Consider the following 17,115-nt stretch of genomic DNA (forward strand, 5'->3'; position numbering starts at 1 on the left):
CACTTTGATAATCCATACTACTGTAATAGTATTTTTATTGATTGAAAGCTGATCATTATTTATTAACCATATGAATATTTTACGGTTCGGTAGCCTTTTTTATTTTGGTTCTTTGCATGAAGGATTTTTGGTTCGGTGAGTTGTGGTATTTTAATTGACTTGTTTAACATACACATGCTTGTGGTTGTTGATGTATTGAATGAGTTTTATTTAGGACAATTGACATTAGAGACAACTCTTTCACTTTGATAAGCCATACTACTGTAATAGTATTCTTCTTGATTGAAAGTTGATCATCATTTATTAACCACATGAACATTTTTTGGTTCGGTATCCTTTTTTATTTTGGTTCTGTGCATGAAGGATTTTCGGTTCGGTGGGTTGTGGCATTTTAATTGACTTATTTAACATACACATGCTTGTAGTTGTTGATGTATTGAATGAGTTTTGTTTAAGACAATTCACATTAGAGACAACTCTTTCACTTTGATAAGCCATACTACTGTAATAGTATTCTTATTGATTTAAAGTTGATCATCATTTATTAACCACATGAACATTTTTCAGTTCGGTAGCTTTTGTAATTTTGATTCTGTGAGTGAAGGATTTTCGGTTCGGTGGGTTGTGACATTTTAATTGACTTGTTTAACATATACATGCTAGTGCTTGTTGATATATTGAATGAAATATTGACCAAAATTTTTTATTACATCAAAATACAAGAAGAAGATGGCAACAATGAAGGAGAAGGCACATTATAACGTAAGCAGATTAAATATATTTATCTACTTTCATTTGAATAATATCTATTTTGTATTATAAATATATCCTCACATTCTGTTTCAAAAGTTGCAGAAAACTCACTATTGCAGATGCTAAACAAAGATAATAGCAACAGTGTACAGGAAAATGAGTCAAGGAAAGAAAGATATTGTAGAAGAAATGGGATTTGGTAGTCTGACACATGTGCCAGAAATGAACGTCTCTAATACACTGTTGATAGAATTGCTTAATCGGTTTGATGTAGAGAGAGGATGCCTGAAAACTCTATAGGAGACAATATACATAACTCCTCAGAAAGTAGCAGCTGCCCTCGGCATAACCAACGGAGGTAATACATTTTCCACTTACTGCTTATTTTCAGTTCATTGGTGTCCGGATAGTTAAACTGACCATTTTTGTCTTATTTTTGCTATTAAAATATTGTAGAAAATTTTTTTCCTGAAAAAGGTTGATTACAACAAGCTGAATCCAGCAGACAAGAAAATATTTGACAGTGTCAAAAATATTTCTTTGGCAACTTTGTCAAGGAATGTGCTGGATATGAGTGTAGAAGGAGAGGAGAACCGGAAAAAATTCAAGAAGACTTTTGTTGTCTTCATACAAAAGTGCTTCTTGCTCCCACAACTGTAAGTGTGGCCTCCCCAATCCACAAGCCACCGATCTTTCATGTGGACAACATTAGGAAATGGGATTGGGCAAAGCATGTTCTCAACTTCTTAATGAAAGGAGTTGAAAACAAGAGAGAGGGGAAGAAACAATCTGTTGATAGCTGTGTTTTTGTATTAATGTTGATATACTTCCATAAAACAAAGTTCCCCCGCCCGTTTGCACCTGATGCTCCCCATGCACCATGGGTGGCCTATTGGACAAGGAAAATGATCATTGAACGGATTTCATCCGAAATAACACAACCATTGGTAAATACTCTACTAAAATTCCCCGAAAAATTTGCTTTGAAATGCTTTTAGGTTATAATTAAATTATTTGTCTTACTTGCAATTGCTAGTTTGTTCATTTGAATATTTCTGCATTAAGAAACATTTTTTTTATGAATAAATAGTTGTCATGTACTATTCACCATATGAATGTTTTTCTGTTCGGTAGGATTACTTCATTGATAAAAAGCAAGAAGAGATATAAATATAAAGCTTGGTCACAAGTAAGTACTTTCTAAATTAATAAACTTCTTTCTTTTCTTATTTCATTCAGTTAAGTTGATATTGTAACTAGAGCTTTGAAGTTGGTTGTTACTCTGTTCAATAATTTTTTTCCATGCATAAATACTATTCTTGTTGATTAAAATTTCATCAACAAAATTCACCACATAAACAATTTTCGGTTCGGTAACTCATATAATTTTGATTCACCAACTGAATGTTTTTCGGTTCGGTGGACTCCTTTTAATTTGTTCAGGGTTTAAGGTAACTGTGATTGAATTTTTACAGTATGACTAGGACTTTAAATGAAATTTGTTGTTATTTAATGTGATTTTGATTTACTTGATATTTAATGTGTTCAGGGTTTAGGGTTGTTGTGATTGCATTTTTACATTATGATTAGGGCTTTGAATGATATTGTTCTTATTTCATTTGGGTTCATTTCTTATGTAACTAATTCATTTCAATTAAAATGCAGAAAGAAATTGATGACTCCAGATACCAATATGGTCCATATTTTCTATTTCATGAAGTGAACACAATCAGAGACAAAGTGATTTCGGAATCTGAAGCAATAAGACTCACCAAGCCGTCTGCTTTCCTCTCCAGCCCTTATTGTAAATACACATATGGGGATTTAGATAGCAAATAGCATATACTAGTTGTAATTAACAATATTTTGTTTAACTTGTTTAAAGAGAAATAAATGCATACTTCAAATGTATATATGTCAATGTATGTATCAAACAATGCATATAGTAGTTGTATATATTTTGTTTAACTAGTTAAAAAAGCAAACAATGATTCTTTCAAATGTATATATATCAATGTTAATGTATATATCTATTATTAATATTAATGTATGTATCAAATATTAATATTTATATATCTGTTGGAACTGCCTGGCTGCTGTTTTATTCCAGATTCTCAGTGATTGCAATCACTGTATTTACCAATACATTATGAACTCCAAAAGAACACAGTGAACCGAAATTAATACACTGGGCGAACAGAAAAGGTAGAAACACACTGAACCCGTAAACACTGAACCCTAAACACTAAATCCTAAACTCTAAACCCTAAACCTCAACCCTAAACCTTAAACCATAAACCCTAAACCATAAACCCTAAACCCTAAACCTGAACCCTAAACACTGAACTCTGAACCCTAAATGCTAAACCCTAAACCCTGAACCCTACTGTAAATCCTAAACCCCCAAAACCCTGAATCCTGAACCCTAAAACTTAGAGCCCTAGATCCTGAACCCTAAACCCTCAACCATGAACACGGTGAACCAAAATTATTACACTGGGCAAATCGAAAAGGTAGAAACACATTGAACCCCTAAACACTAAAACCAGAACCCTGAACACTGAACCCTGAACCTATAAACACAAAATTCCTAAAACCCTAAAACCTAAACCCTAAACCCTAAACCTTGAACCCAAATACTGAACTCTGAACCTGAAACCTGAACACTGAACTCTGAACCCTAAATGCTAAACCATAAACCCTAACCGCTGAACCCTAGCGTAAACCCTAAACCCCCCAAAACCCTGAACCCTGAACCCTAAACCCTAGACCCCTAGATCCTGAACCCTAAGCCCTCAACCATGAACACGGTGAAACAAAATTAATACACGAGACGAACCGAAATTTTGAAACACACTGAACTCCTGAACACTGAACCCTGAACTCATAAACCCTAAATCACAAGTTGACCCAAGCACAAATAAATTTACCCGCCTCCAACGTCATTAAAATAAACGTGACTTCTACGCGCTTCATTATAATAAAACATTCCTTCTTCTTCAAAATGCACGAAACCAATCCTTCTCTTCGAATCTCTCTCAAAATCACTGAAATTTCAGTCACGTTCTCTACGAAAACTACTACTGTAGAAGAATAGCTAGAAGATTTGGCAACGAACAACCACAAACAAACAAAAATAGCAACAGAGACTACCAAAGGTATGAGAAAATTACTGTTCACTTGAAATCTTGTACTGTAGCGTTTCTCCTAGTTGCATTTTAGGTTTACTGGATTGATTTGCTTCGTTTAAAAGATCGAACTATTGTGAATGCATTTTTACAGTATAACTAGAGTTTGGAATGAAATTTGTTGTTATTTTCAATCAATTCAGTGGATAGTGTAACTAGGGCTTTGAAATTGGTTGTTACTCTGTTCAGTACTTCTTTTGCATGGAGAAATACTATCATTTAGCAACAGTGTTCAAGAATATGAGTTAGAAAAAGAAAGATATAGTTGAAGAAATGGGATTCGGTGCCACACATGTCCCAGAAATGAAGGTATCTCACGCGCTCTTAAGAGAATTGATTGATTGCTATTATGAGTATCATGGTTGCTTGAAAACTCTCCATGAAAAAATATACATAACACCTACCAAGGTAGCAGCTGCGCTGGGGATAAGCCACGGCGGTAATACACTTTCCATTTCTTGCTTATTTTCGGTTCATTGCTTCCTTAAATTTCGGTTCATTGCTCCCTTTAATTTCGGTTCATTGCTACCTTTAACTTTGGTTCATTGGTATATAAAAAATTAAACTGAACCTTTTTGGCTCATTTGTTGCTATTAAAATATTGTAGGGGATCATTTTCCTAAAAAGGTTGACTATCGCAAACTGAATGAGGAAGACAAGGCAATATTTGATAGCCTCAAATGTGTTACGTTGGCGACTTTGAAAAAGTCTGTCCTAAATATGAGTGTTGAAGGGGAGGAGAACCGGCAAAAATTCCGCTGGACTTTTGTTGTCTTCGTACAGAAGTACTTCTTGCTGCGGATGACGGTAAGCATGGCCTCCGCGATCCATAAGCCACCTATCTTTTGTGTAGATAACATCCAACAGTGGGATTGGGCAAGTCATGTGCTTAGCTTCTTGAGGAATGGAATCAAAAATAAGAGAAAGGAGAAGAAACAGTCCGTTGAGGGCTGTGTTTTTGTTTTGATGCTGATATACTTCCATGAAACCAAGTTCCCTCGCTTGGATGGACTTGATGCTCCCCCGGCACCGTGGGTGGCCTATTGGACAAAGAAGATGATGCTTGACCGGATTTCTGAGTAAGCAACGGACACGATGGTAATGTGTTGATTTGAAGCATTGTGCATGCAGAAATATTTTTCTTGATAATTGAATATTTATCACGTATTATTCATCACATGAATTTAATTCAGTTGAGTGTTTGTGGTCATTTTGATTCACCTGATTGTTTTTGTATTTCCTCATTTCAAATACTCTGCTAACTAAATAATTTTGTGTTTTAGGGACTTCTGTATAGAAAGCAAATAAGGGGGAAAGAGAAAAGAAAAAGGGAGAAAGAAGAAAAGAAAGTTGTTGTTGTGGATTCTTCTTCGGAAGAAGAATCTTTTCGGAATCCAAATCAGAATCGAAATTTGACAATATAACGCTAGCAGAAAGAACAAGACAAAAGAGGCTCATGAAAAAAGAAAAAATTGTTCCAACGAATTCAGAAACATCAAGTGAATCTCAAAACTAGTGCAGTTTAAATGGTTCTAATTAACAATATTTTGTTTAACTTGTTTAAAAAAGCAGACACTGCTTCTTCTGAATGTATATATGTCAACATTAACGTAAATGTTAATATTAATGTATAGATCTAATGTTAATGTATATACTGATTCAAGATGAATTACTCCTTGTCTTGTTATATACCTGTTGAAACTGCCTGGTTGCGGTTTTGTTGCAGGTTCATAGTGAAAGAAATCAGGGTGATTACCAATACATTATGAACTCCAAAAGAACACAGTGAACCGAAATTAATACACTGGGCGAACCAAAAGGTAGAAACACATTGAATCCCTAAACACTGATCCCTAAACCCTAAACTCTAAACACTAAAACAAGAACCCTAAACACTGAACCCTGAACCCATAAACCCTAAATCTCTAAAACCCTAAAACCTAAACCCTAAACCCTAAACCCCAAAAACACAATGAACCGAAATTAATGCAACTGGTGAACCGAAAAAGTGCATATCTCAACATAACATAGATCTAATTTTAAAAAAATGTTACTTTCAGAACTCTAAACTCTGAACCATGAACCAAAAAACAAATTCTAATTATTCAACTTAGAAATTAATACACTAGACGAATCGAAAAACTGCATATATCAATATAGAATTTCACAAAAAAAGTGACTATTCATTAAAGACTATCAACATTCAGAAATTAAACCTGCTATAATCATGGTGAACCAAAATTTTCTCATGGGTGAACAAAAATTTACATTAATAAAAACTAAAACTTGTACAATCCTCTCTTGGATAATTCATATCCGGTGTATTGTAAAGAGTGAAGCTTGACTGAATCAATTATCCGGAGTCTAAAAGGTTCAACTACAAAAGGCATAATTGTGTATTAGCAAAATGAACATTTCAATTTTTAACTAATCAAAAGCAAGTCAATTTTACCTCGCTTGGAGCTGTCTTTTTCTTTTTCTTCATAGCATTTGAGATCTTTTTTTTTTTCAGGTTTGATCCAAGTCTGTTCTTGGGCCGACCTCTTGTTTTGACACGTGGTGGGCTTTGAAGGTCATTCACATTGCTTAATGTCGCTTCTTTGTGGGTTAACAAACTTTTTCCTTTGCTTTTCTCTTGATATTCTTCCATCTTCGCCATGACCTTGTCAAATGCTCGATGCAAAATTCTGGTCAACTCTTCAGACTCAGATGCAAATTCACATATATTGTGTGACCGAAACATTAATTCATCAAATCTCTTACTTCTTGGCTCGAGTAGAGGTTTATCTTGGCTGCTCTTGATGTGTGTATGCCTCCTCTTTATGTTCTTGCTCCAATGTTCCAATATGTATTTCGGTGCCACGTTATCCACTCGCTCAAAGCTTAGAATACTTAGGGAATGGCAGCACAATATGCCCCTAGACTCAAAAAGCAAACAATGGCACTTTACATCTCGTGATACTGCATCATAGGTGACGACAAACTTGTTGAATGTGGAGTTGGAAACCTGCTCTATGACTTCATATGTTGTGAAACCTAGGGTGGAATGCATTGATCTTGTGATACAATTCACTTTACCTCTAAATTGAGCTTGAACTTTCCTGAACTTCTCATGGGTATATACACGCTGAAACTGTGCCTCTATTACTGATTTTGTTGCGCACGGTATCACAGTGTGAAAATCTGCAGCATCAAATTCTCTCTCTGCTTGCTAAGAAATTGTCGTATTGCTTCACGAATTGTCTCAACGAGCTATTCTGTGTGATGAACTTGTTGAAAAATGAATGCATACTCTCACTCCTTTGCGTTCTTCTCATCCCAGCCCAAAAGTGGTGATCCAAGTAAACCAGAATCCATATATGTCGATTTTCGTATAGCTCTGCATACCAAACCGAACTTATAAGGTGTGGTGAACTGAAAACAGTGCATGCTTTTGGGGAAAAAAGATATGAGCATAAAAATAATTTGAATTGAAATCTCAATTACCTGAAAGCCACTTGTTGCCTCCGAGACCATACTTTGTGAGGAAATCGTTCCAATTTCTGTCAAATTCATCTTTTGTGTACGAGTTCCAAACAACATGGCTCATCTCTTGTTCAATATCATTGTGTCTTTAGTAGCAATTTAGTTTGCTTGGGATCTTCTTCATGATGTTCCAGATACACCAGCGGTGAATTGTTGTTGGCATGCATAGCTCAATTGCCCTTTGAATTGATGCACATTGATCGGTAAGAATACCTTTTGGTGCCTTCCCTCCCATGCAACGTAGCCAACACTCAAATAGCCATTTGAATGATTGAATATCCTCATTTTTCATCAGCGCACATCCAAGAAGTGTCGACTGGCCGTGGTGATTCACGCCAACAAAAGAACCTAAAACCAAATTGTACCTGCATAAATAACAAGCACACGATGTTGAACCGAAATATATACACTCACTGAACATCAAAAAAATGTTTGAATGAACCGAATACCTGTTTGTGTTATAGGTGGTGTCAAATGAAACCACGTCTCCGAAATAATCAAATGTAGCCCTGCTTCTTGCATCAGCCCAGAATGCATGTTTAATGCAGTGATCACCTTCAAGATTGAGCTCAAAGAAGAAATTTTGGTTCTTATCTTTCATTCTAACTAGGTACTTCCCAAATTCTTTAGCATCGTCTTTTTCGGAAATATTCCGTACTTCCCTTGTAATGTAATTCCTTACGTCTTTTTCTATAAAACCTAGTTCACGATGGCTACCAGCTACTACCACAAATGATTGGTAAGTTTTATTCGGTCTGATTCTGACTTCCTCGTGGGTTTCAATGGTGCGACACACGAACATGCTAAGCTCCCTGTGTTGTTTGAGCATCTCAGCTTGGTCTGGACAACAAGGATGTGAGTGATTCAAAACAAGTTTGAAAATTGTCCAAAGACCAACATCCTTCATTATGTGTACATAAATTCTGGCCGGACAATTTAACCCAGCTGAAGAATTTGTCTTCAAAGTTGGAGATATATTTTATTTCCACCTTCCCTCTCTAGAGCATACAATTAGTTGATTCTTAATCTTGTCTACGTCCCGAGTCGTGTTCCTGGTTTTGGTAGACAAACTGGCAAGTTTGGAATAATATTTGTAGAACTTTCCAGCTTCTTCTAGTGTCTTGAAAATCATTCCCACCTTTGGGACAAATTTTTCATCCACAACACAGCTGGTTTGCATGGTGAACTAAAGTATTAAATAGGGTGAACCGAAATCTTAATTATGGTGAAATAATTATATAGTGCTTAAGGAAGAAAATAGAACATATTGGTCTAATTTTTGTTAGACTCCTTTCTGTGTACCAAACCAAAAACATGAACGTGATGAACCACTAGTGCGGAATTTCTAACCACAAACTAACAGGCAAGTGCACTGGGTCGTACCAAGTAATACCTCAGGTGAGTGAGGGTCGATCCCACAAGGATTGATGGACTAAGCAATGATAGTTAAATGATTTACTTAGTTAGCCAAGCAGAAAATGGTTTTGAGATGTTCAAAAGGTTTAAGAAGTGACTTCAAAATATCAAAAGGCAAGCACGCAAGTAAATAAGTTGAGAATAAAATATGGGAGAAAACAGTTAAGGCTTCAGATTTATCTATTTTCCTGATTGACTTTAATTATTAACCATTTTAATCATGTAAGATGTAATTCATGGCAAACTATAAGTGACTAGACCCTAATTTCTTAGACCTTCCTAGTCTTCTCTAAAATTCATTAACTGCCAATTCCTTGGTCAATTAATTCCAATTAGAAGCTGCATGATCAAATTCCAGTTTATATGCCACAAAAACTCTAATTACCCAAAAATAAAAGGATTATATGTCACGTATCCCGTTAAATCCAGATAATTAAAATTTAGGAGAATATGTTTTCAAACTGTTGTTCAAGTAAAGAGCTTTTCCAAGTTATACAAGAACTCAAATAGAAAGAGGGTCATACTTCCGTTCCACCCAAATTCATAAGATAAAGAGCGAAAAACAATCCTTAAATTATAAATCCATACATGAATTAAAAGAGAAAAAGCAATAAAATTAATCCATAAAAATAGACAGAGTTCCTAACCTTAACAATGGAGGATTAGTTGCTCATGGTTCAGAGTAAAAAATAAGGATTGTAAATTATGAATTGGAATAATGTTTTGTTCGAATCACCCTGTTGGAATTCCCTTTTATATCTAATCCTAATTAATTTAAAATCTATCTTTTTAAAATTAAAATAATATCTTTTCCTATTTTAAAATATAATTGAAATTTAAATCAGAATTAATTAAATAATCCGTGCCTTGTAACGTGGGGACCACTTGGCTTCACTGGATCCACGCCTAACTTGGCTAAGAGCTGCGCCTAACTTCATGCTGTTCACCACACAAGGCGCCTTACTTGGAGGAGAGCACATGTTGCGTGTTGTTGTTGTTTCTTGCGCCTAACTTGAGAAATCTCAAGTTAGGTGCAGCCTTGGCAGAGTTGATGGAAGAAAAGTATAGACTATTATATATCGTTGGAAAGCTCTGGAAGTTAGCTTTCCAATGCCATTAAAATCACGTCTATTGAACCTCTTTAACTCGAGTTATTCAGGTTTGAGTGCAGAGAGGTCAGGGTTGACAGCATCATTCGCCTTCTTCTCTTTTTCTGCAGAAACTCCATCAAATCCAGCCAAATGCTACCTAAAATAAACAGAATTGCACAAGACTCAAAGTAGAATCTATAGTGGCTAAAAGATAATTAATTCTTGATTAAATTCGACAATTTAAATGCAAATTCACTAGGAAAAGATAGGAAAGATGCTCACGCATCACAACACCAAACTTGAATTGTTACTTGTCCTCAAGCAACCAAAATAAGTGCAAGATTAAGATGTGAATTTGCATGAGAAGTGAGAGTTTAGTCATGTTCAAGTCTATTCTTAAAATGGGGTTTATTCGTTGTAACTCTAAATAGTTTTGGCATGTTACTCTCTTTTGAATCAGAGGAATGTTACTGTCATTCAGAATTAGAATCCAGATAATATTATGAATTCTCTGATCTTTTGTAACTCAATTTAACCATTGAACACAACAATTTTTATTTTCTTTGGTGCTTTGCACCTTGAGCCTAGCCGTGACTTTAAATATTTTGTCTCAAGTTTTACTTGACATAGAAACACCACAAGCACTTAATTGGGGAACTCTTTTGAAGTTTTGATTTTTTTTTTTCAGTTACTCCCAGACAGTGGTGCTCAAAGCCTTTGGCATACTCTGTTAATTGCAATTGATCTCGACTCTAAATGTTTTGTCTCAAGGATTACTTGACACAAGAACACCACAAGCATATAACTAGGGAAACAACTCTTTGAGCTTTTAATCATGTCTGACATCCCTAGTCATTGATGCTTAGAGCCTTGGACCTTGCTTTTATATCTTTTTTTTTTGCTGTTTCTTTTGCTTCAAAGATTAACTGTCACTAATTTCAGAAAATTCATAATACTTTTCTAAATTCCTTTTCCTTATATCTCAACATTCCTTGATTCAAATTCAAACATGCACGGTTTATGTCATGCATTCAGAATTACAAATAACACCACCACAATTAAGTAAATATGACTAATCTTAGATATCAACTCACTCTTTTCATGGATTACATCACTTTTTTTCTTTTCTTTTGATTTTCAAGCTCAATGAGCAATACATGAGACACCCTTTTTTTTTCATAAAACTCAAATAACAAGATGAACAGTAAATAAAACTAGACCCTAAGAGTTGAAATAGTAATTGATCATGCAATAACAAATTAAACAGAAAATAGGAATATAACATAATAAGAATGGGAGGAAATATAGAATGAAAAGAACTCAACCACCTCAGTTATTCTAGTGACCGTCTTGTTCTTCAGGTTGTGCTCCTCCGTGAAGAAGATTCGTCTCCCTTTAGTGCCATTAAAATAAACAGAAAAACTATAAGCGAAGCGACAACACCAAACTTAAAAGTTTGCTTGTCCTCAAGCAAAAAAAATCTAAAAACAGGGACATAAAAAATGTACGGAGGAGTAAAAATAAAAATTATTAAAAAAATAATAATAAAAGGACAAAAAAATGAGAATTAGTTTTAATTTGTTTTTTTTTTGTGAATATATTTATTTATTTATTTATTTTTATTATATATAGATATATTTTATATTATTTAGATATATATAAGGGGGGACCGTACATATTTAGAATGGGAATGGGGAAGGGAATATAAGGAACGGGGGTGGGGTCAAGGGATATCTATTATTGTGTGTTTATTCAATGGGATGGATTGGCTTTATATAGGCATTGGGAAATTAAAGATATGGGGTGCCGCGTGTAATGTATATATATATTAGAGACATATATATAGAAGGGGGTGTTGGGTTTAATGGTTAATGAATGAGAGGGTAAGTGAGGGTGATCCCGGGAATAAGGAGAAAGGGAATAAGGGGATGAAGAAAGGTGTTGTGGGACCAGCTTGTATGTTTTTTTTTTTTTTTTTTTTTCAACTCTCCCACGTTGAACTTGGAGATAGGCAAATGTTTGGTTTCTGTTCTAAAATAGCTGCATGATCAAAATACATGTAAAATAAAAAAAACAGTAAAAACTCAATAAAAATTAAATAAATAAGAAAACTACTACTACGAAAAATAACTAAGGATACGAAATTATCGGGTTGCCTCCCGATAAGCGCTTCTTTATCGTCATTAGCTTGACGGTTAGCTCCTCTAAGGAGGAGGATCATAGAAGCTCAGCTCTTCACCCCTTACTTTGAACTTCTTTCCTGTGTCTCCAAAAAGTAGCTAAATATGCTCAAGAGAGAGGATTCTGTTTACTGTATAAATCCACACTGAATTGCGAGTCAACACCACTTTCATTCCTGGGGAGAAACCTTCAGTGGGGATCTTTTTGTTTCTCCATCCTCTGGGTACTTTCTTCTTTTTGGGAACCTCCTCCTTGGTGGATGATGCATTTCCGACACCAAACTTAGGTTTGATGTTAGGAGAAATTTTATTGGTTGTCACCAAAGGAGGTTTGAGCTACAATTTCTGATGTGCATCATCAGTGGGTTCTTGAAGGTTTGGATCAATAAGCTCAGTCTGCATGTATCTCTCTTCTTCACCTACTGAATATATATCTTTGAAGACATGAAAGACTAGTTGCTCATCATGCACTCTAAGTACTAATTCACCCACTTCTACATCAATTAGAGCTCTCCCAGTGGCTAGGAATGGTCTTCCTAGAATTATAGAGGCATTCTCATCCTCCCCTGTGTCAAGAATCACAAAATCTGCTGGGAGGAAGAACTTACCCACTTTGACCAAGATATTCTCCACTAATCCGTATGCAGGCTTCATAGATTTGTCTGCCATCTGTAATGCTATCTTTGTGGGTTGTGCCTCTTGGATTTGTAGCTTCTTCATCACAGATAAGAGCATTAGATTTATGCTTGCCCCCATATCACATAGGCCTTTCTCAAAGGTTGTGTTCCCAATGGTGCATGGAATTTGAAAGCTCCCTGGATCTGGCATCTTCTTTGGTAAGTTATTCTGAATGATGGCACTGCATTCTTTAGTTAGGACCCCTGTCTCATCTCCCTTTAAAGGCTTCTTCTTTGACAACAACTCCTTCATGAACTTGACATAAATAGGCATTTGCTCCAAAACCTCAGCAAAAGAAATATTGATTTGCAACTTTCTGAAGACTTCCAAGAACTTTGAAAACTGCTTGTCCTTGGTCTCCTTTTGAAGTCTCTGAGGATATGGCATTTTAGGCTTGTACTCAGGAGCCTTTGACAATGTAGGATAAGTGTCAAGAGAGTCTGGGAATGAGTTATCTGCACACTTTGGAGGGACATGCTCTACTTCTTCCTTCTTCTCCTCTGGAGCTTCTTTTTCAACGGGCTCCTCACTAACTTGTGCTTCCATACTTGCCACTTGTCCATCTATCAAGGTGATAGACTGATAGCCTTGCATTCCTCTCTTGGATTTGGAATTGTATTACTAGGAAGGTTATTAGTGGTCCTCTGATCAATTTCATTAACTCTTGTGGCTATTTGACCCATCTGAATCTCTAAATTCTTGATTGATGCTCTAGTTTCCTGTACAAAACTCTTCATCATCTCCCAATTAGCATCTTTTTGGGATTTAGAGTTTGCCTGCTGAGACTGAAATTGGCGGTTATTATAATTGTTCTGTTGGAAGCTGCCTTGAGAATTATTGTTGAAGTTCTGAGGTCTCTGAGGTTGGTCTCTCCACCCAAAATTTGGGTGATTTCTCCACCCTTGATTGTAGGTTTGAGAATAAGGATCATTATTGGAATTTCTAGGAGCACTCCCCATGTAATTGACCTGTTCAGAAGGAGATTGAGTATAATCATAATTATTATTTTGCACAAAATTACCTGCCATGTCATAGGAGGCCTCTTGAGGTGGATTTTGGGTGTTGATAGCTAAGACTTGCATGCCACCCATCTGCTGAGTAAGTAGATTTATTTGCTGAGACATAAGCTTGTTCTGAGCAAGAAGAGCATTAACAGCTTCCACTTCCAACACACCTCTCTTCTGAGAGGTCTCAGAGTTCACAGGATTTCTGTTAGATGAGTATAAATATTGGTTGCTAGCAACCAATTTAATAAGCTCAATAGTCTCCTCTGGTGTCTTCTTCTTGTGCAATGAACCACCTGCAGAAGTATCTAAGCTCATCTTGAACATCTCACCCAAGCCTTCATAAAAGATATCTAGTTGGGTCCATTTGGAGAACATGTCCGGAGGGCATTGCCTAGTCAGTAGCTTGTATCTCTCCCAAGCTTCATAAAGAGTTTCACCCTCCTTCTGCCTGAAGGTCTGAACTCCAACCTAAGCTTAGTCAGCTTCTTTGGTGGAAAAAATTTAGTAAAAAATTCAGTAACAACCTTTTTCCAAGTATTCAGACTCTCCTTTGGTTGGGAATCTAGCCATAGCTTTGCTTTATCCCTCAGAGCAAACGGAAAAAGCATGAGTCTGTACACTTCAGGATTCACTCTATTTGTCTTCACAGTATCACAAATCTGTAGAAAATCAGATATAAATTGATTTGGATCTTCATGAGAAAGTCCATGATACTGGCAATTTTGTTGCACCAGGGTGACCAATTGTGGCTTCAACTCAAAGTTGTTTGCAGCTATAGGAGGCACCACAAATACTTTTTCCATAAAGATCCGTAGTAGGGGCAGAATAAGAGCCAAGCACTCTCTTTTGTTGATCATCCCCATTCGGATTTACCACATTGGCATTAACAGCATTATTATTATCCATAGTGGACTCTGCAGCATTGTAAAGTCTTGCTTGTTGTAAACGCCGCCTGAAAGTTCCTTTCAGGTTCATGATCAAAGTCTAAGAGATGTTCTTTGTCTCTGTTCCTGTGTATACATAAACAGAAGACAAGAAAAGATGAGACTCTCTGCGTCAGAGTGCAGAAAAGTCCCTGTGAGGTAACCTATGTAAAGAAATAAAATAAAAATATTAAATAAATAAATAAATAAATAAATAAAATTCAAAAATAATAACTGAAATTAAAAAAAAAATTTTCAAAAATTAACAGAAAAAATAAACAAAAAAATATTAAAATAAAATCAACTGGATAACACCAAACTTAATTTTAGAAATTAAAAAAAATAATACGAGATGCAAATAAATTTTTTTAATTTAAAGACAAAAATAAAATAAAACTAGTAAAATATAGAAAGTAAAAAAATAATGAAAGAAAAAAAAAAACAAAACAAAATGAAAATAAAAAAGAAAAATAAAAAAAAGAACGGACATTAGATTTAAAAAAATAATAAAATAAATAAAAGGATGTAAAAAAAAAGAAAACCGATGACAAGGGGGATAGGAAACTTGCTAACGGAAAGACAATAAAGGGAAGAAAAAAAAAGAAATAAAAAAATAAATAAAAATTAATTAAAAAAAGTTATCTAATCTAAGTAATCAAACAACGAATAGTTGTCAATCACAATCAATCCCTGGCAATGGCGCTAAAAATTTGGTGCGAAATTTCTAACCACAAACTAACCGGCAAGTGCACTATGTCGTACCAAGTAATACCTCAGGTGAGTGAGGGTCGATCCCACGAGAATTGATGGACTAAGCAACGATGGTTAAATGATTTACTTAGTTAGCCAAGCAGAAAATAGTTTTGAAATGTTCAAAAGGTTTAAGAAGTGACTTCAAAATATCAGAAGGCAAGCACGCAAGTAAATAAGTTGAAAATAAAATATGGGAGAAACAGTTAAGGCTTCAGAGTTATCTATTTTCCTGATTGACTTTTCTTATTAACTATTTTAATCATGCAAGATGTAATTCATAGCAAACTATATATGACTAGACCCTAATTCCTTAGACCTTTCTAGTCTCCTCTAAAATTCATTAACTGCCAATTTCTTGGTCAATTAATTCCAATTAGAAGCTGCATGATCAAATTCCAGTTTATATGCCACAAAAACTCTAATTACCCAAAAATAAAAGGATTATATGTCACGTATCCCGTTAAATCCAGATAATTAAAATTTAGGAGAATATGTTTTCAAGCTGTTGTTCAAGAAAAGAGCTTTTCCAAATTATACAAGAACTCAAATAGAAAGAGGGTCATACTTTCGTTCCACCCAAATTCACAAGATAAAGAGCGAAAAATAATCTTTAAATTATAAATCCATACATGAATTAAAAGAGAAAAAGCAATAAAATTAATCCATAGAAATAGACAGAGCTCCTAACCTTAACAATGGATGATTAGTTGCTCATGGTTCAGAGTAGAAAATAAGGATTGTAAATTATGAATTGGAATAATGTTGTGTTCGAATCACCCTGTTGGAATTTCCTTTTATATCTAATCCTAATTAATTTAAAATCTATCTTTTTAAAATTAAAATAATATATTTTCCTATTTAAAATAAGATTTAAATTTAAATCAGAATTAATTAAATAATCTGCGCCTTGTAACGTGGAGACCACTTTATGCTGTTCACCACACAAGGCGCCTTACTTGGAGGAGAGCACATGTTGCGTGTTGTTGTTGTTTCTTGCGCCTAACTTGAGAAATCTCAAGTTAGGCACAGCCTTGGTAGAGTTGATGGAAGAAAAGTATGGACTATTATATATCGTTGAAAAGCAAGTTAGCTTTCCAACGCCACTAGAATCACGTCCATTGGACCTCTTTAGCTCGAGTTATTCAGGTTTGAGTGCAGAGAGGTCAGGGTTGACAGCATCATTCGCCTTCTTCTCTTTTTCTACGGAAACTCCATCAAATCCAGCCAAATGCTACCTAAAATAAACAGAATTGCACAAGACTCAAAGTAGCATCCGTAGTGGCTAAAAGATAATTAATTCTTGATTAAATTTGATAATTTAAATGCAAATTCACTAGGAAAAGATAGGAAAGATGCTCACGCATCAACCACCACTTTAGTACTTACCGAACTAAAAAGTTACTCAAATTTACTCAGAGTTACTCACAGTTACTGACACTCACAATTACTCACAGTTACATATTATCAATTGATTTGAATTCAATTCAAATATAGATCACCTTAGTCTATTCAATTCAGTTCAAATAAAATTAGCAATTTCATTCCATTAAATTCGATTCAGAATTCAATAATCCAAACCTCATCAAATTGATGCATTTTAG

The 17,115-nt window shown here is 35.1% G+C and overlaps 1 protein-coding gene across 1 annotated transcript; it reads right to left on the reverse strand.

The window, feature by feature from the left end:
* Positions 1 to 6,066: 6,066 nt before the first annotated feature.
* On the reverse strand, positions 6,067 to 8,373 carry LOC110265265 (protein FAR-RED IMPAIRED RESPONSE 1-like). The gene is made up of 5 exons (XM_088495459.1): positions 7,916 to 8,373; positions 7,680 to 7,831; positions 7,428 to 7,483; positions 6,483 to 7,152; positions 6,067 to 6,083 (listed from the first exon to the last, which is right to left on the reverse strand). Exons 1-5 carry the CDS (start codon positions 8,371 to 8,373, stop codon positions 6,067 to 6,069), a joined length of 1,353 nt encoding a protein of 450 aa, XP_088351585.1.
* Between the last annotated feature and the right edge of the window lie 8,742 nt (positions 8,374 to 17,115).

This window comes from Arachis ipaensis, chromosome B8 (genome assembly GCF_059453495.1).
Source record: "Arachis ipaensis isolate K30076 ecotype BB chromosome B8, ASM5945349v1, whole genome shotgun sequence".
Taxonomy (NCBI): domain Eukaryota; kingdom Viridiplantae; phylum Streptophyta; class Magnoliopsida; order Fabales; family Fabaceae; genus Arachis; species Arachis ipaensis.